General features: G+C 32.3%; 1 protein-coding gene across 10 annotated transcripts in view; it reads right to left on the minus strand.

Moving 5' to 3' along the window:
- Window positions 1-222: 222 nt before the first annotated feature.
- CACNA2D1 (calcium voltage-gated channel auxiliary subunit alpha2delta 1) overlaps window positions 223-21,654 on the minus strand; it is a 487,462-nt gene continuing 466,030 nt past the window's right edge. For all 10 annotated transcript variants that reach the window (XM_032276450.1, XM_032276453.1, XM_032276451.1 and 7 more), the window contains 10 exons: window positions 21,146-21,213; window positions 20,709-20,747; window positions 19,080-19,151; window positions 17,702-17,854; window positions 17,549-17,601; window positions 15,766-15,821; window positions 15,235-15,364; window positions 13,216-13,325; window positions 12,778-12,860; window positions 223-4,317 (listed from right to left, as the gene is read on the minus strand). In XM_032276450.1, coding sequence (XP_032132341.1) covers window positions 4,201-4,317; window positions 12,778-12,860; window positions 13,216-13,325; window positions 15,235-15,364; window positions 15,766-15,821; window positions 17,549-17,601; window positions 17,702-17,854; window positions 19,080-19,151; window positions 20,709-20,747; window positions 21,146-21,213 — 881 coding nt within the window. In that variant the 3' untranslated portion in view covers window positions 223-4,200. The remainder of the gene's footprint in view (window positions 4,318-12,777; window positions 12,861-13,215; window positions 13,326-15,234; window positions 15,365-15,765; window positions 15,822-17,548; window positions 17,602-17,701; window positions 17,855-19,079; window positions 19,152-20,708; window positions 20,748-21,145; window positions 21,214-21,654) is intronic.

The following is a 21,654-nucleotide window of genomic DNA, read 5'->3' on the forward strand; positions in this document are numbered from 1 at the left end:
TAAGTAGACCCATGCAGTTCAAATATATGTTGTTCAAGGATTGACTGTATTTGTGTGAGTTGAGGTTTGTAATTCTAAAAGTACTATTTAATCCCAACTTTCATTTCCACAGTACACAATTCTCTCCATAAGAAGGCCTACCTTCTTAAAATGTATTTATGACAGAACCATTTGTCTCTTTTAACTGGATCTTTAAAAAAGCAGAAAACCCAAACTGTGTGGTGACTTTAAATGATAAACTTTTATTCTGAATATACTGTTTTTGCACAAGATTTAACACAACATTTTCTGGGATTATAAATATTTTATAACAGTATTATACAAATTTTTACAAAATGTTTTTCTCAGGCTAGATAATTTTCACAAAAGTGTCAAGAGAACATAATAAAGGGGAGAAAAGAGAGATCTATTGTTCACAAAAGCCAGTTGGCCTTTTGCATGAATGCACACTGAGTAGTTTAATAAAAGTATTCCTAAAGGCATGATCTGACACTCACACAACAACAAAAAAGACAGCTTTACTAGGTCACATTATAAACTCAGTTGGCATCTACACAAGACAGTATCCCATTAGTTTCAGTGAAATTTCTTTGAGATAACTGTGCGAACTAGAAATAAGGTAGATGTAACTATGGGTAAGGGTTGTCTAATTCTTCAAAATCTGGAACTTTTCCAGCACTTGATACATTTGATTGGTTTACTGTTTACAGAAATGTACTATAAATATTAACAATATTAACATTCTGCTATGGGAAACAATACAATTTTAGATGAAAAAATCTTTAAAACTATGGGAAAGTGAAATAGTCATTCCATTCTGTTCTTTAAAAAAGTCACAACATCCATCTTATTTCACTAGGTCAGACTATACCATTAAACATTTTAATGTCTAACATGATCAATGGAATAGATTCAGAGTTTTAAATTAAGACAAAATTTAAGCTTTGTTGGTCACAGACAAAGATTTAAATGAGATCCAAAATACAAGAGAGCATCAAATAAGCAAGTAACACTTGGGTTGCAAAGGTCACTTAAAAGGGATACTGCCTATTTGAACCCCGTAAGGCCAGTTTTAAAGTTAATAAAAGGAATATTATAGGAAAACTTACAAATGGCAGCAACACTTTTTTTTTTTCCCCCAAGTTAAGCAGTAACTCCTCAAGCATTAGAAACATGAAAAAAGATCATACTAAAATCTTATAGGCCCAGGACCTAAAAATCTCTTCAATCAAACTTGCTAACTATGTCATGTTAAAAACCTGTTACAAATATGGACCACGGTTGGTGTTTGGCAGTAATGCTGGTTGTTTAAATGAGGAAAATATAAAGAAATCATTAATGCAAGATTCTTTCTTGTTACTCGGCAACATTGCCAGACTTATTTGAACTTTTCGTGACTAACTACATTAAGCCACATGAGTATAACAAAAATTAAATAGTAAAAGCAGTGTATACACTTTTTTATTGATCTGTTGAACTGTTGATCGATATTAATAACAGGCTATAATTTAAGTTCTTGTCAACAGAACTCACAGAAAAATAAGTAAATTTAATAATTTGATGGGATGAGTGTTACTGTCTTAAAAAAAGTATGCTTAAATATTAGCATGAAGACTAATATTAATCATGGGAACAATGTTTAGTCAGCTTGCTCTCACCCAATTTTCAGTTGTATTTACGGTTGTCATAATATATAACTTTATAACAGAAAATAAAGGTTCATAGCAAAACTCATGCATGTAAATATATTTTGATGGCAACAGAAATCAAATAGGATCCTGCCAAGAGATGCCAAGTTTAACCACAATTAATACAAGAACAATGCAGTTGATGAAAACATATAATCGACATTAGCCATGAAAATATATTTAATAGATTCTGAACATAATTTTAAGGTAGTTTGTTGTATGCTGGAAGCAATTCAGTTGTTTTAATGTGCATTGTTTATATACACAAACTAACAATTTTATATTTTGATACCCCCTTCCCAACACTATCATGATTTAAAATAGTCCAGCAAAAATTGAACAAGCACTTTTAAATATTTAACAAACAACATGATTTAAACACTGTTACCAGAGTGAGAAGTTTTTTTCCACATACATTTTAAATCACTTTGGTGTTTTCTAAAATGTCAATAGCAGTTATGAATGACACTATAAAGTCACAACAATGCATTAGAAATGGTAACTGATGTCAACTCTTAGAATAGTTGGCAAAGTGATTCCATTTCCCCCTCCCCCCTTTTTAAATAAAAAAAAAATCTTAAAGAAATGTACACAAATGGTACCTAAGGTATATTGGCAATGGAAGGGAATTACAAATGTATGCAAAGCTAAAAACAAAACAAAGATTATCTTTTTAACTACACTAAATAATTGGTTATATCTTTGATATGTGGAGCATATTAAAGCATGCTGGATAATGTTAATAACTTTGACTTAAAAAGGATATGTAAGAAAATTTCCAGCATATAAACATACCAGTAATTGGCATGTCCCAAAGAAAGAAAGACTGCATTTTATCATAAAAAATATCGACATACATACTTTCAGCCTTCAGTCAAGTTATTATTCTTAGAATTACACATTCATAGTTTTTTACCCTTTCTTCAAATACTGTTTGCTCCAGAAAATAATTTTTAAAAGCATAAATAATCTGCTACCATATTAATCTATAATGAAATATCTGATTTACTACACTAACCATTTTCACCAATGAGGCTGTATAAAAAACAACTTTTATTATTCACAATCAAGTATTCATGTGCATACATAGAGATTCAAGGTTTCCTATTTGTTCAGATTACTGTAAAACCCTTATCGAATTGCATGGAAATTTTGGTCAAACGATTATACCATTTAAAATGGAAGGGCAAAAGCAGCAGTAGCAGGAACTTTTGGATTGTATGTGCTACTATTGAAACGAACAAAGAGGAAACCTAGGATGAATCTTCATTGCAAACATATATGTACTTTTCAAAAAATAAATGTGTCAAATCTGATTTATGTACTTAAAATATCTGTACATAGGTTATCAGGCGAAAGCACAAATCTGTATAAAATTCATTAATTCTCATTTCACCATTTATCTAACCCCAATCATTCAGCATTTACATTGCACAGTATATTCAGAGTAGTTTAACAACATTTTAAAAGATGACTTAAGTGCATTTACACTGCAAGATTCAGATTCTTACGTAACAATAATGTCACCCAGTTAACTTTTCAATGACTACACTCTACAGTAAGAGAAAAAACTGAAAAGTTAAAATAGCAGCAGCATCATGCAAAATACCCTTGGTAAACCAAAGTTCATTTATCACAAGAAAAACATTTCCCCCTCCCCCCTGACAAGCTTTTCTTAGAGCATTTTAAAATATCTGGCTAGCACTACAGAACTGTACTGTGAACAAAAGGAACATTACATCGAAGCATTTATTAAGGGCTTGCTTACATTTATGAGGAAATATGTCACATATTCTAATTTCACCCTCAAGCACCTTTAGTTTAATAATTTCTTAGTTACTATTTTCAAACCATTAATTCCTTACCCCACCAAAATGTGATTGGTCATCAATTGTGTTTTATTTTTGGCAAAGAAGCCGTTCTTCATAAGGCATTTTATTCATGGCAAATTTTTCATAGAAAATTAGCCATTATTTATATTTCAACAATTTAGACCAATGTTAATTCTCTCTCTCTCTCTCTCTCTCTCCTTTTCTCTATGTATTTCAATAATTTCTACTCAAAGTAGGATTTATCTTTTAACAGAAGAGTAAGTGAAGGCAAAAATAATTTCTTCCCCCTTAGAAGTTTTCTTAGTAAAATTGCAGCAAGTCAAAACTCCAGGTCAATATCAATTCATTTCTTAGGATCCATAAATAATTGTATGGGGAACCCTTTCACATGTAATCACCAACAATGCAAGAACAAACTCCCAAATTTTCCAATAGAGCACACGTATAGGATTTTGCTTTGATGTTATACATAGATGATGCAGCATTCACACATGTTTAAGGATCTGACACCCTGACATGCAGCCAGTGGGTGCCTTAGGAGTCTGCGCCTTAGTGTTATGCCATGGTATAGGTCCAGCTAATGTTTGTCTAATTTGATAGCTGACCCTACTGTAATGTAATTGAGGGCTCATGTTTTGGCAGGGTCTGGAGTTTAATTATGCAGATTTGGTTTTAGAAGGTCATAACAGGTGGTGTCTGCTGCCAGATACCAGCCAAAGTAGTAGGAACTGGATTCCGATGATGTACCACAGGGAGGGATTTAATCCAGAGACACCACCACAGTCAGTATAATCCTCCTGTCGTTAAAAAGAGAAAAATGAAAATCTTGAAAAATACTTAGGAACACATCTTTCAGAGTAATCCACATTTAGTTCACTTCTGAACTTACCTTATAAAACTGCTTTAATTGAAATCCAAATAAATTACATTCTCCTAGATTTTATCATTGAGGAATTTTGGGTACAGCAATTTCCGTAGCATCATTAAACAAAAGCTTTAAAGTTTTAGTTGTAGCTTTTGATGATTATGAAAGAAAATAATAATACTGTTTGAATAATATACTAATTTTAAAGTAAAAACTTTCATAGTATCAAAAATCCTATACATTTATAAATGCACAAAGTAAAATTTAATAGTATGTTTTATAATTCCCGAGAATTATGATTTTAGCAACTATGCTCCACATGGAAAAGTTTGGGACTGGTAAAATAAATAATTGAAGAAATTTCCATTTCCCATATTTCTTATATCCAATTTCTAAGGTTCAACAGAGTGCAATCATAGTATCTGGATCTTCATCAAGAATTAAAGTAAAATGAAAAATAATCTATGTGATTCATAAACAATGAAAGGACACTCTGAAAAGATATATCGAAAATAAAGAGCTAAGCTAGAAAGAGGTTTGTCTTGAGACAACCAAGAAATGTAAGAATGAATATACTCACATTAACTCCCCACAGTCTAGTGGTAATTTATTTCATTCCCTCCTAATGCAAATGTATTATTTATCTTTTATTCCTAGGTTCTATGATAACCTTTTTCCACATCCTTTAATTCCTTTGAACATAGTATTAAAAATTTCATTTTTAATACCTCATATTTATTTTGTATTTTTAAAACATTTTATTTCAATAGTTTTTGGGGAGCAGGTGGTTTTTGGTTACATGGATAAGTTCTTTAGCGGCGATTTCTGAAATTTTGGTGCACCTCCTGTCACCCAAGTTGTATACACTGCACCCAATGTGTAGTCTTTTGTCCCTTACCTGCCTTCCTCCCAAGTCCCCAGAGTCCATTATATCATTCTTTTGCCTCTGCATCCTCATAGCTAGCTCCCACTTATAAGCGAGAACATACAATATTTGTTTTCCATTCCTGAGTTACTTCATTTAGAAAAATGGTCTCCAACTTCATCTAGGTTGCTGCAAATGCTGCCATTTCATTCCTTTTTATGGGCGAGTAGTATTCCAGGATGTATATATTACTACATTTTCCTTATCTACTCATTGGTTGATGGACATTTAGGATGGTTAGATATTTTTGCAATTGTGAATTGTGCTGCTATAAACATGCATGTGCAGGCGTTTTTTCATAAAGAAACTTCTTTTCCTCTGGCTAGTTATCCAGTAGTGACGGTACTTCTACTTTTCGTTTTTTTAAGGAATCACCATACTGTTTGCCATAGTGGTTGTATTAGTTTACATTCCCACTAGCAGTATAAAAACTGTTCCCTTTTCACCACATCCATGCCAACATTTATTATTTTTTGATAATGGTCATTCTTGCAGGAGTAAGGTGGTATCTCACTGTGGTTTTAACATGCATTTCCCTGATAGTGATGTTGAATATTTTTTCATGTTTGCTGGTCATTTGTACATCTTTTTTTGAGAATTGTCTATTCATGTCTTTTGCCCACTTTCTGATGGGATTATTTGAAAAACTATATATTTAACATCTTTAAAGAATCAACTAATCCAAGATAGATGTTCCAAGAAAAAAAATAATAGGTTGAATAATTTTCTTTCAGAATAATTTTACAAAGATTCTAAGCTCCCAAAGATTAAGAACTTTGGCTCTTTTTGTTTGTGAGGATTTAATCCAGTGATGCCACATAGTAAATGAATAAAATTTATTTCTTTAATTATATTTTAAGGCAGCAGAACTCTTTTCTTAAAAAGAAAGGAAGCTGGGAGAAAAGAATCTATGAAAAAATTTTGGTTTCAATCAAATTTATCTCCCAAATCTAAACGTAATCATAATCAATTCTTAGTCTCTATCCTATTTGACCTTTCAGAAGCATTTGATAAATATATGACATTCTCTCTTTGAAATATGTTCTCATGTATCTTTGGCTAACACACTCTTCTGGTTTTTCTTGAAACTGGTTTGTGTATCTCTCCTTGGCTTGACCTCCTTTTCTTCATGCGCTCTCTAAAATGTTAGACTTTTCCGGGCGTTACAGTTTTCTCCTCTCTTCTTCCTTTGTTCTAAGATGATCTAATCCAGGCCTATGGCTTTAAATTTTATGTGTTTCCTAATAACTCACACTTTTTATGTTCAATCCTGTATTCTCCTCTGGACTCTGTATTCATTGATCTCTACTCTCTCCTCTTGTATGTCTCACAGTGATTTCAAACTTGACTTGTCCCAAATATAGTTCTTCTGAATATCAGTAAATAGCACTGTTAGAGTAGTAGATAAGGCCAAAGATTATGAGTCATGTACGATTCCTCTCTTTTTCACAAATCCAATCCTTTATTTTTCTTTTTGGAGACAGGGTCTCACTCTGTTGCTCAGGCTGGAGTGCAGTGGCATGATCTCGTCCTCCCTGGGCTTAGGTGATCCTCCCACCTCAGCCTCCCAAGTAGCTGGAAATAGTGTCCACCAGCACACATGTCTAATTTTTTATATTATTTGCAGAGTTGGGGTTTCAACTGGGAATCCATCCTCCTAAGTCTAGCTTCCAAATAGATCACCAAACCTACTGCTTCTCATTACTGCAGGTTTAAGTCACCATTACTTCTTGCTTCCCCTTTTGCAAAAGCTGCCTCATTTGCCTCATGGCTGCTACTCTGCCCTTTTAAAAACACTTCTTCAAAAAGCAGTCTTCTAAAACCATGCATCCATTCACTTCCTGCTTGACATTTCTCATTATTCTCAGAGCACAATCTACATCCTTTGTTAAGGTCTACAAAGCCTTATGTGGTCTGGAGCCTGGCTGCCTCCTCATCTTCCCACCTTCTCGTCTCCCGCCTACTCACTCAAATAACACTGGCTTTCTCTACAACAGGCCAAGGTGTTTACTATCTCAGAGCCTTTGCATTTGTTCTTTTTGTTCAGATACCTTTCTCTCCAGGTAAGGTAACCAGATTAAAAACAGGGCACCAGTAAAAGTTAAATGTCAGATTTTTTAAAAACACCCAATACTTTTTAGTGTAAATGTATTTCACACCCAGAAGAGTGGCTAGATACGCAGTAACTATTTAATAAATGAATAGTAGGTACTCAATAAAGCAACACACATTGACTGTTTAGGAACGACTTAAAGAAGTAATTGTCACTCAACCAAGAGTACTCCCCAGTTGTGACTGTTAATTTGAACAAAATTTACTGCACAACAAGACCCATTGTGTATTAAGAATATATTTTGTCATCCTTATACTCTACAAATGTGTTATGGAAAGAAAAATATTCTCTTTGGCCCTTATTTCAGTGTTTGTTTTTATTTTTGTGTTTATTTCATTTCCTCTGTGTGATGATGAGACATGTCTGTTTTGATTTGGCAGGTGGTAGTTTAGATATTTGGGGTCCCTGTAGCCTGCATGTCGATTCACACTGTAAAACGTGCCTTTTAAGTTTCCTGATCATGTCGTCCCTTGCATTTTGCATGATGTAACCCCATGTAATATATTTCATAGAATAATTTCAAGTCTTATTACAGGATACAGTCTAAATTCCAAATGGACTGATGTGGGAGCAACTCAGCATTTTCTCTGCCCTATAGAAACTGAAATCCCACTGACACCATGATCAGATATAATAAATTGGTCTGACTTTTAAATGATTATTTTAGTAGAAAATACCAGTTTGGTACTTTGTTTTTTTAAAGCAGAAAAAGAATGCAGTGCCAATATTATAGATATTTATTTTCAAATATGATAAAACTAATTTTATTAGACTTCCTTATAGGGGAATCTCTCTTAAAAGACTGTGCTAATAAAGAGATCAACTGAGAATTCTCATTATTCTTTAAAAAAATCTAAACCATAGTTAAATTCATATGGTTTTGCCGCACAGTTTTCTTTATACAGCATGTGTTACCAGTGGCTAAAATCTTTAACAATGGTAAAATTCAAAACTCTTACTCTGCCTTTCTTCCCCCATTCAGCACCTAGGACAACTAACTGCACACGGTACAAGCTTAATAATTTTTAATTTATTAAATCAATTTAGAAATACATTTTTCAAAAGAAAATGTTCTGGTCATTTGGCTAATAAGTTTTTGTTCTTTTTTCTGAATTACAGGCATCATTTAATTTCCTTCAAAAGGCAAATCACTGGTGAAGACATCCATCAAATCATGGACTAACTTTTGAATTCAGGTAAGTCTGTACTAAAGTTACCGCCAGCAACTTCAAAGAAAATCTATATTTAAAAATGTTTAGGCAGGTAGATACTGCATAATAATAGGAATAATGCCCCTGGCAAATAGTTTGTTCACCTACATGGCACCTTAAGACTCTTACACATTCAGCTCTTCAAATGTAGACAGATTATGTACTCAATAATATGCTTTATAAATTGGGCTTCATAAAATAATACATTTCTCAATGCTCAGATTATTGGCTTGCTTCTTTGATTAATAAACGTTAGCTTTTTCATTTGCTTTTGTACTTGTGTGTGACTTGAGTCTTCATAAAGCATGTATCAAAAGTCTTGTCTGAACACTTGAGTTCTGATGAAGTCCTCATGGTATAGAGCTTCAACACTGTATATGTATAATTTGTATTCTTCTGGACTCTACAGGGTACAAGAGCCCTTTGATAGACTTTAGAAATTACACTACCATTCTACCTTACCTGTGAGCAGAACCTAATCCAACATGAATTGCTAGTTTTAGCCACACTCTATTGGAGCATAGACCATGACTTTTATTGGTCCTTCATGTGGGAAACAACTGCCAACTAACCTTTCATTGTTTTTTGTAATGATTTTTTTTCCAACATATTGTTTCAGGGAAAATAATACTTCCTTTGATATCATTATATCAACATTCAAATAGCACTAAGTGGATTCACTGTTCTATACTGATAACTATGTTTTTAAATACTGAAACCACGTCTTGTTAATGTAAAATACATATCATCCATATTATTATGTATTCCTGTGATACAGTAATACAAAGGAATCTCAAATGTGTTTTTTAATGTACCAAAAATTATTCCAAAAACAGGGTAGATATCAGAAGGATAGATTATACATATACAGTTATGAAGCTCCATACCACGAGGACGTCATCAAAACTCCAGTGTTCAAACAAGACTTTTTGATACAAGCTTTATGAAGACTCAAGTTACACACAAGTACAAAAGATAAGCAAATGAAAAAGCTAATGTTTATTAATCAAAGAAGTAAAGCAAGTCAATACTTATTTATTGAGAAATTTACTATTTTATGCAAAACCAATTTATAAAGCATATTATTGGCATAAATATCTAGTTGAGTCCATGGTGATATATAATTATTTCCATGATAGATTTATAATTACGCTGAAAGTTTCATAACAGGAAAATTTTATAATTATGCTGGGAAGAAAGTAAGTTTCATAATAGGAAAATTTTATTTTGCGGGGGTTCTTAGGTTAAAAAAGTTTGTGACCCAGGCTGGAGTGCTGTGGTGTGATCTTGGCTCGCTGCAACTTCTGCTTCCCAGCCTTAAGCAATTCTTCTGCCTCAGCCCCGGAGTAGCTGGGATTACAGGCACACAGCATCACCTGTGGCTAATTTTTGTATTTTTAGTAGATAAGGGGTTTTTTACCATGTTGGCCAGGCTTGTCTCAAAGTCCTAGTCCTGACCTCAGGTGATCTGCCCGCCTCGGCTTCCAAAAGTGCTGGGATTATAGGCATGAGTGACTGTGCCTGGCCGTTGCTATAGGTCTTTAAGAGAAAAGTAAAAAGAGAGCTGGCCTACTCCAGAGCAATACTTATATATTTTTTAGTGTAACTGATAATCACAGAACTTTTAGATAAGATTTATAGGTTAAGTAAACTTTTGAATCAAAAGGGAAAATAAGGGAAATTACAGAAACATAATTTGATTACTCTTTTCTTGTGTAATGGTTGACTACCTATGAACTTTGTTAAGGAATCAATAATATTTCAAATAGTTGCCTATATATCAATTTTTAAAATGTGTATGTGGAGATACTTATTTTTAATTATTAAAGCAACTACATTTCCTTTACTTGGAGGCTTTTACCTTGAAAACCATTATTTTATCATCCCCGAAGAAATGAGGTTATTTTCTGAGACTCCCTCTGCTAGTCCACTCCCCACCCACTACCACGGCCCTGCCTGTGAATTCACTCCACTCATAGTCATGGCCACATCTCCATCTAGTGGCTTCCTAATCAATGACTACCTGGAAACCAATGACAAACACAACAAAAGCGTGTGCTCTAGTAACACAATCATGATGATTCCAGAGCATTAGAAATTGCAAAATAGAAAATGAAGCATGGAACGCAAATGCAAGCCCCAAAACATCTCTTTAGTAGTAAAGATTATAGAACTCAGATATTTTTTAAAAGGTTAATTAATAATTTGGGGCTAGATAACGTATGTAATTTTAAATAAGATGAACATAGAAACTGGAAGCACTTATTCTAAAATATTTCAATAAGAATATTAATATTTGAGAGTAAAATATAAAAAGTTATGTAAGTTAGATTTATTTTAGAAAATTATAAAAATCAGAAAAGAATTGAAAGAGTCCATTAAATTTGAGATAACCACCTCTAAAAATTGTCGTTAGGTAGTTCTTGTAAGACACCGTGAAACATGTATATCTGCCTCTGCAATGACAATTTTTATACAAAAACTTTATGGAAAAAATGATTTTTACATCAATATTGGAAACTGTTTCATTTAGGATTAGAAATGTACATGTCATTTTAAATCAGATATTTATGGGAACTTCAATTGCTGAACATTTTTGTCTTGGTTAAATCTTTTTAATGCCTTAATCAAAAGATATAGCCTCCAAGAATGATAATGTTTTGGGCAATAGAGTTTTTATATCATTTTTCAAGTTCATCTGAATTTAATCTTCCTACTGTGAAAAACTAGTGACATATAGTTGATGAGTGAAGTTTTTCTAATGAGTGACACAACCCTTGGCCCTTTGTAAAACATCCTTTGGGAAATAATTTTCCATGGGCAAACCTCCTTAAGGTGTAGTAGACAGAATAATAGGAGTCCTCATATCTGTACTTTATATGTCTTAATGATTTAAAAAGAAACCTTAGTTGCAATGTTGAATTACTTTCCCTAGCAAGAGGAATGCTCAATAGTTCCTCAGAGATAACTGGGATTGACTGGCTAGTCCATCTTGGATTTTTAGTCTCTATCACTGAATGTATTTCTTTGCTCTTTTTAAAATTTATATTATTCAATTGCATAATATTATCTGTGAAAATGTTTTATCCTTTCTGGATAGAACATATTGCAGCTACATATTTGAGTAGGTAAGCCTATTCTAAATAAATAACTCTTAAAAATGCACATTAATCAATAGATGTTCTGACCTGTTTTTAGAATAAACAGTTTATCAGATGATAAGGCTTTACACATTTGGATGCTCACTGGTGTGTGCAAACCACTTCATGCAGTGGCACACCTTGAAGAATCAGAATTGGGAAGTATTATATTTAAAATCAGTTAAAATGACAGTTTTTTTCAAAGATGAAGTCCATATAAATATCTGTCATTTAAAGAACATATGGACTTCACCTTTGAAAAAAACTAATGTTTAAGAATTTTAAAAGCATAAAGCTGATGTATTACATGCTTTGTACATAATCAATACACAGTAAGTCAGAATAGTATTTCTTAGGAAAAGGTAGCTGAACTATAGGAAAAGTAGTAAGTCATCTTTAAGTGACATATGTTAAATATGATTGATTTGTAATATTTTATCATACTAACCCTGTGTAATTGACTTGGCCTAATTTCAAACACTAGAAAAAGAAATTACTACAATTAAATGAAATAACAAATCTAATATGTAATAGAATAAAAAGCCATCCAAAAGAAACTAAAACTCTATAAAAAGACAATGGCTGTATAACAAGTTTTTTAGTTTACTGAAGACTAAATATAACTAATAAAAATATCTTCAGGATTGGTGCATAAATGGAGGCAACAAATATATCATAATTAACATTTACTATTAGTTATTTATTAATCTTGAAAATCAGATTTGTGACCTTGGATTGTTAGTAACTGATTGGAATTGTGTTTGAAAGCGCAATTTCTGTGGGAGGGGCATATAAAAGAAGCAACTGTTAGTTTTCATGGTTAGCATAGCTAACCATGAAAACTATGGAAATGAAAAAAATCTACCAGCAAGTATGTCATGTTAATGAGAAAAACTATGGTTAAGACATTATTTGAGTTAAAATTGCAGTTTGTCTCCTTGAATTCTTATGGACAGTGACCATTGATTTATAGTATTTTAATCCAGTAGAAGTGTGATCTTACCAAGACATTGTTATCAAAGCAGACATCAGGTCCTTTTCGGTATCTGGGTTGCTTAACCATGTCACAAGGATCTGGACCATCAGCTAAAGAAACTTATTAAGGAATCTAATGATTTTTTTTTTCACATGATTAAAAGTAAATACAAGGCAATGTATATATTTCCCCAAATACATAAGAGGAAACTTACTTACGTATTTACTCTCATCCAACACAATCAATTCAAGTACATGGGAATTTAAAGAACTGAACTGTGAATTATCCTTTTCTGGGACATGTACAGCGTAATCATTCTTGACATTCAAATCAAATTCTGAGTGAGGAAGTGATCAAAGCAGTCTAATATTTTTCTCTTTATGAGCATAAACAATGTGACAAGATTCAAGATGCATTACTTTAAAATAGTTTTCTGTTCCAAATATCTCTGACGTCAAAGGATACAAGTCTGCTCTGCTTGTATGAGCAGTCGTGTGTCACAGGGACACGTCCCTTTGCTCTCAACCATTATGAATATTAAGTTGGTGTTCATAAGCTTTTCGGCATGAAAGATTCTGCAAAATAAATATGGTATCATAGAAAATGAGTATCTTTTGAAAAAGGAATGGAAATCTTTCAGAGGTTCTTACATATTAAAATGAAAGACATCTGAAACATAAACCATTCCCATCACAATAGTACAGTAGGAGTATGATTTTAGAAGAAAAAATTATTACATTTCATTTATTAGCATGAACATATTACCTATGTCAAATGAATATTAAAAAATTGCAATAGATGCTTTATGTGTGACCTTTTTAAAATATTAACAGGTACAAAGAATTCTGATATTTATCACTGAAAATATGCCAAAGTTGCCTTATTTCACAGATAGCAAAACAGAGCATACAAAAAGGTCTAAGCATCTTGTCCAGCCTAAGGGCAGAGTAAAGACCAGAATAGTGCTATTAAGGTGTGACTGAGGCACAACATTTTAATTGTAATTAATTTAACTTGAGTTGAAATTTCAATAGGCACTTGTGGGTGGTAACTACTGCCCTGGACAACACAGAGGAGGACAGAATCAAGGGTTTTGAATTCCATCCCGTTTTGTCCATACCTTAAGCTGCTTCTACTTTAGTAACAAAATGCAAATATAACACTAAAGTAATTTCTTTATGATTATACATTTTGCAAAGAAGTGGGATTTTACGTTTTTGCCCTGTTAAGCTTCGATTTTCATAAAGCAAATTAAAAGGAAAGTATGATTCAATTTAATGTCTTGGTTATATGGACCTTCACTTTACAATTTAACTTAGCTCTTTAAGCACACATTGCTCTTGCTGAACGTCCATTAATAAATGGCCAATTACTGTGAAACTCTGATGTATCCAATAAACATGCCACAATTCCATTTCCTGAAGTCTATAGCCTGATATACTAATCTCTAAACAAGATAGTCTATTTTTTTTTGTGAGTTCATGCTTGACTCATCCTCCCCTTTCTTTTTCTCTTCATATACTCTACCTCCTCCTTGGACACAGAGATTTTCTAAAGAAAGTCATAAAACATACTGACCACATCTACTAAAAATTCATGATAGTTTTCTTAGCCCCTTTTGAAGGAAAAGAAAAGAAAGGTTTTTTGTTCAACTATTCTGGCACTTCCATAATCTCAGATTACCTCACCTCCTCATATTTCTTCCTCTGTGATAACATTTCTTCTAGAATAACCTTCCCTCCACCTCTACAGACAAAGTGTCTCAATTCTGTGCTTTGTAAGCTGTGACTCGCTGCTCTGTTCTCAGGGATCTTGTGGCATTGCTTATGACTTCCCCCTCAAAATCCCCATTTTGCCTTTCTCCTCTATCCTCATTACAATGAAATTAAATTCTCCATCTCTTCCCAACATTTTAAAAGATGTTTTATGGATACTAACATTAACCATGATCTAAGAAAATTGTATGTATTCCCAGTTCCTTCAAATTCAAATTAGGATAACATTCAGTTTTTCAAGTCAGAGAAGATTAGAAGTGAAAAAAAAACAAAATAAGACTTTTTTTTTTTTTTTTTTTTTTGGTAAATCTGTTTGGTTACGATATAGAAAAAAAATCATATTTGCCTTAGAATTATTTAGAATTAGCAATATATTTAATTTTGCAAATTTGTATTTTAACATTTTTTTCTAAAAGTACCCATATGAAAAATTTCTAATATAATCAAATTTATCTGTGTTCTGCCTAAAGGGAAAGTAATTATCTTGATCCTGTAATTATTATTATTGAAGAAGTAACAACTAACTTATCAAAGTTAGAATTTTTAAAAGCCTAAAGAGAAACTTAAGATCTCTGACATCAACTTAAAACAATTACTCATAACTCTGACTCAAACATAATTTTCAGTATTTTCTGTAATGATTATGATAGTATATACAATTTCTTAATGAAATCGGACTACTCCAGAAATAAATAAAGAAATAAATTACCTGGAACAGTTTCCACAGTCCAATACACTACTGAATGATTTACTATCGTTATCGAAGAAATACTGGGTTTGTTCGGTAATGCAGCTCTGCTTTGACAGGGAGGCTGTAAAGTCATCATCCTCCATCTCAACTTGTGGGGGTAAAAACAAAGAACATCATTAGGAGGTGCCACTGTAGTCAGTAACCTGGAGTCTTCACTTCTCACAGAGCAAAATAAATGTCTAAGACCAGGATGCCTCGACTGGCTTGTTTACTGCTGTGTAATATCATGGCAGTCCCTAGTAGATGCCTGATAAGTATCAATAGAATAAATTAATTCAAATACATGATAGCTATGAGTTCAAGGCCAATGTGACCTAGGTAATTTCTAAAACATTAGGAAAGGTTGGATAAAAAGTTTCTAGCTCTAAAATTATGAGATTGGTGACCTGTTTTCTCTTTCTCACACATATATTCTCTGAATTTGTTGAACTTAAGCACATCCAAAAAGAAAATTTTTATTGTTATGACAAGGTGTAAGCATTTACATACCTGCCTCAAGGAGTCGTGGAAACGTCAAACTCAAGAGAAACTGCTGCAGAATAGACCTGAATTTTTCAAATAAATAAAATAATAAAAATCTAGGAAACAAACAAGTGTTTTTGCATGTACACATGCATAAATACTATTTCCCTTTATCCTTTTGGGAAAAAAATGAGAGGTTGAGAATTTGTTCATAGAAAGTTTAGGAGTGTTTTTAAGTACTTTTTAAATTATATAACACATTGTAACCTTTCTTTAATGTGTACAAGAAGTCATGAAGTCAGAAGTGCTCAGATATTGTTCAGGACCAAGGGAGAAACAATGTGTGAAGAGGCCTGACAGGCAATGTTATCCAGCAGAAGTGTCTACTCTAAGAGGCAGAAGGTCAGTGCTTCAGTGCATAGGTTTTTACATTCATTACTTCTCGTTATTTTAGATTTTAAAACCATTTGTTTTTTGGGTTCCCTCCATCCCCAACAAAGAAACAATGCAGTTTATACCATGGGTTTGAATTTGTTAACTATTTACTTTGTAATATAGAATATATTTGTAAATATGTAATGTGACATTCATAAAACAAAATATACATATTATGTAGAGAGATACAGCACATTTCAGTTTTATAGTAACTGACCACTAAATCAAATATCTAGAACTGAATTTAGTTTTAAAAATGCGGGGGAGGGGATATAGGGTAAAGGCAAGTATTTGAGGGTCATGATGAAATTTTAAAAACCTACCGAAGTTAATATATAAAATCACATCAGAAAACACTATTTTTCAAAATAAAGCATAATTTTCTAAATCTTTTCAAAATCTAAAATTTTAAAATCTTAAAATCTTCTTTCCTGCGTTAATGATATAATCACTTAATTTTAGCTGGATAAACCTAAATATAAAATGAATGTTGTAGATTAATCTACATGGAATAGGGTTGAACAATACAGTATGATGATAATACAAAAAAAAAAAAAAAAAAAAAAAAAACCATCAGAAGGGAGAGAAGGACAAGGGAGATCATGGATCCCTGATGTAACAGGTGCTTTAATGACCTGACTGGCCAGAACTAAACAATGAGAAATGTGATCTTCCAGACCTTCCATAGTGCCACAATCAACCACTTAAATGTCTTATTTTCATAGGTTGTAAGGTACATAGGTGGGGGATAGGGGAGGTTTGGAAGGTAGTATCAATGAAAAGAAAGAATAAGATCCATTTCAGCAACATGATGCCTCTAAAACTATGGCAGTCCTTGTATTCATAGTAAAGAGATAGACGATTGTCATTATGTCATGAATTTGATGAATGTAGACATCCAACTTGGATATTACGGACAATTAAATAGATCAATTACAGATCAATACACCTAAAAGAAAGTAGTATAGATTTAAAAAAATATTTTAAAAAATGAAAAGAATTTCAACTGATGTGTAGAAGAAACAAAGAAAGGTTAAAAAGGTCATATCATGCTAAAATCCTTAACTGTATGTTTTAATGGGACCAATACTAAAATGTAAAATGCAATAACAAACATAAAGAAAAACTTCAGCCTCTAAAGGGGCTGAAGTTTACATCAGCATAACACTGTTTTCATATGAGAAACTGAATGGTAACTTCATAGTGTTCACTTAGGAAACCTATAAACATTACCAGTAAGTGCTGTAGAGAATGAAAAAATCTTAATTCCTTTAATAAAAATTCGAGTGTCCCTTAAATCCATATTTTCATCAGATGCTTTATTATTTTACAACTTCTTTCTTTCATTACCAATAAAACTAAAATTTTGACTTACCAGGCAGCAGCAGTGGCCCACCAGCCAATTTGTAATATGTCCGCTATTGATGGCTATAAAATATAATAAAAAAGTCATTTGGGTAGTCTACTTGATACTGAGGACACTTGAGCATCCCCTTGAGAAGAACTGATTAGACTGGATATTACTGACCACGTATGCTGAGCGATGTCCTGCTCCTTGCTTTGGTGCAGCACCGGGCTCACATACTGACTGATAATCGTAGGATTTGTTAAAAGAATAAACTGATATATTAACCAGGTGTCTCATCAAGCTGGGATCAATCTCTCCAAAAAATCTTCCAATCTGATGAAGAAAAAAAATAGTAAAGTAACATGTACTTAAAATGTAAGCCAAAAATGAACCCTGGAATCAGCACTGCAGTGAAAAGAAATAATACAAAGAAACTCAACTACAACCGAGGAGCTTAAAAACAAAAGCAAGTGAGAAACCTGTATGTGACACTGGGAACAAACAAGAATGACAGTCTTCTCATTACTCAGTGGGGCTGTGTGATATTTTATTTGTGGAAGGAATGGACACATATTACTAAGCATTAAATCACAATCAAATGCCTCCCAGATGAATAAAACAGGAGTGGGGAGTAGAGAGGTGTAAGTCAAAGGGTACAAAGCAGCAGCAGTTATGTAGGATGCGTAAGTCTAGAGATTCAAGGTCCAACAGAGGACTGTAGTTAATAATATTGTGTTGTATACCAGAAATTTGATGAGAGTAGATTTTAGGTCCTCTTACCATACTGCTAAAAAAAGGTTAACAACCTGAGATGACAGGTATGTTAATTGGATTGACTGCAGTAATCTCTTAACTATGCAAATCAAAACATTTTGCTGTACATCTTAAACATAGACAAAAAAAAAAAAACAGAAATAAAAACTCAGATGCCCTCCTAGGGGATAGAAAAGTAGTATAAATGAGAGCAGGATGGCCTAGGAAAAGAGCTTGTAGGGACTGTGATGAACTGGAGCAAGTCCCATCTAGAGGAGCCAAGGTAATTGGCTCCACCCTATAAACACTGCCATCCAGAAAAACAAACAAAAAAGCCCAGTGTTGAGATTTCTTTTGCTGCTGCGTTTTTTTGTTTGTTTGTTTTTTTAAAGAGAAGCCAGGAATTCAGATTCAGAAGTGAAATTACTTGGCAGCTAATATAAATCGTTTATGAGCCAAACAGCCTATGCGCTGCCAATTTGCAGATTTGAGACTAGAAATCACGTCAGTTTCAACCAGCTATATATTAAATTAGATATCATTAACTGAAAAATATTGAAGTGAAAATTTTCTAAATTTCTGAAAGGTTAAAAAGGTCATATCATGTTGAAATCCTTAACTGTATGTTTTGATGGCACCAGTACTAAAATGTAAAATGAAATAACAAAGAAAAACTAGGCTTAGCATGCAGTTCTTAATGGTTTACATAATATTAAGCATTGTAAAACAGTGAAAGAGGTTTTGTAATGTTGATCCGGGAAACATACTTTGGAAATCTTAATTCTCTCTTACTTCAGGTACTTACCTGATTAGTATAATCATCGTGATTTGCCATCAAAAGAAACCCACCATCATCCAGAATCACGCAATCCATTACCTATCAAAATAAAATTAAAGGTTAATACATTTTTAGGAAGGTTAGGAGGTTAGATTATCATTATTCTATTATAGATACATGATTAGAGAAACAAAAATAGAAAATCTTAAATGACTCTATCTTCTCGAACATATATGTTCATAAAATTCTGACGAAATAAAGGCATGCATAGATTTATACCAAACCATCAGGCTTGATAATCCAACACCAACCGTCCACTTGAGACTGTCAGTTCAGTCTGAACAAATCATAAGAGCAAATTAGAAATAATATTTTTACTACTTCTGGGTCATCTAACTGATCCAGAAAACTGGATAGAGAAAATTATTTAATAATGAATAACTGATTTAAACACATACTTAGGATTTTCCTTTTTCACAAGACGTAAAACATGTCAGTACTATAAGACTATTTATAACTATTTCATATTTTTAGATTAAAAATATGTAGTTGGATAATTGGAGATTTAAAAGCAAAACTTAAAACACGTCAGTACTATAAGATTGTTTATAACTATATCATATTTTTAGATTAAAATATGAAGTTGGATAATTGGGGATTTAAAAGGAAAATGCAAAACAAAAAAGTCCATGATTGAGAAAATACTTTATTCATACTGAAACACAGGATAAATTCCTACCCAGTTTAAATTATGTTTTAATGTATGAAAATCAATATAATAATTTGTATTCAATAAAATCACAAATAAAAACAGTATTTTCAAAGTTGAGGACATAATGCATTTCATCTTCCTAATATGGAAGCAGTTTATTACTAAAATATTTGCTCTTAAAACAGCTGCTACATAATCTATGTGAAATAGATAAGCTGCAAAAATCATTAAAATTATTGGCTTATAATTTCACAGGAGTAGGAGTGATAAAGATGATATGAACCCCTTGCTTCCCTTGGAAATATATAGACACACATAAGAGGACTGCAAGAAAATATTGTTTCATCATTGTTATTCAAGTTTTAGAATTATCTAGGATCATTCTTAGAGCATCTTCAACTTTTGAACAAAGTTCACATTTCCTTTTTCAATTTCTCAAATGGAAGTGAAAGTAATACAAGACAATTTAAAACTCAATCCATGTAAGTAGAACTTTATAATAAATTGTAATACTTCAGGGTTTAGTTCAAATTTTTTTCCTATAACTATATAATACAGTGTGAACAAATTTACGGAAAGTGTGATAGGTGAGAGGTAACTACATTGATAACCAATAAGGTTGCTTTGGTTAGAAACTTTCTATCAAGAAACAGAGGTAAAGATAAATATGTATCAACAGAATGTAACACAACTGAGATAGAAGAGAACCATCATATTGACATGACTATTTTTTAGCTTCCCATAACATATACATATTTTTAAAAATTCAAGCATTTTAAGTTCAAATTCAAAAGTATGTAAACTCAAATGAATATGTTATTTCACATGTCCTTAGTTTTTTAGTATTTGATTAAAAATGCCTGTATATTTTTCATCATTCTAGTCCTAACAAGAGTAACACAAGAAAATATTATACTCAAAAGTTATTTTAAATAGTTTCTTACATCACTGTTTCTTTTGCAGTCACAAATTGGACCAGCACACTGAAAGACAAAAATGCAATTAACACCTCACATTTTTTAAAAAGTTGGCTTTTACTTGTATTATTACCATGCCATAATTACAAATTCTGGAATAATTTATCCAGTAGAAAAATAAGATTAAATAGTCCATAAGAAACAAAATCATTTTATCTTTAAAATTAGAAAATGTCGATCAATATATAAACTAGCATTCTATGTTATAACCTTGAAATACTTTTTATTACATACTGACTAATTTAAATAACCAAAAAAGCTTTGAAAAAATAGGAATTCAGAATTTTGCTTCAGTGTAGTGGGACTGAGAATGTGTTTGCCAGTGTATAAGGACCTTTTTTTCTTCTTCTATTGAATTTTGAAAACATTAAATAGAGCATAAGAACTTTTAAAAAATATCTTACCGGGTCCCTGATTGAGGTTTTGGTGAAATTCTCTATCCAGGAATTTACATCAATTTTAATTCCAACAACTGAAAAATTAATTTGAATTATTTCAAAGACATAATTAGCTGTAATACAACCTTTGCAATATGACAGTTTAGATAATTATTTCGATAGCAAGTATCAGGTTGACTATAGTTTATTACAGAAATTTTAGTCTTGTGGTCTTCATTAAGAAATACTGCTAACAGCTTTTAAACTATTACATAAATTGTAATTTATAATTACAAAACAGTTTATTCATTAGCCATAACCTGACCAATTAACTAATACAATAAGCTAAATAATAAAAACAGTAATGTCAGGAGAGCCTCATAAACTGGAGGTCATTCAAGTGATATATTTTAAGAGGCTTCCCTAAACCCACCAGTGCTTGCAGTAGGTGTTTAATAAATCCTTGCTGAGAGAGTGAACAGATGAGTTGATGAGTGAGTTAGTAGAATGGCTGAATAAATGACTGAGAGAATAAC

Source organism: Sapajus apella, unplaced genomic scaffold (genome assembly GCF_009761245.1).
Source record: "Sapajus apella isolate SASKATOON/1434 unplaced genomic scaffold, GSC_monkey_1.0 scaffold7, whole genome shotgun sequence".
Taxonomy (NCBI): domain Eukaryota; kingdom Metazoa; phylum Chordata; class Mammalia; order Primates; family Cebidae; genus Sapajus; species Sapajus apella.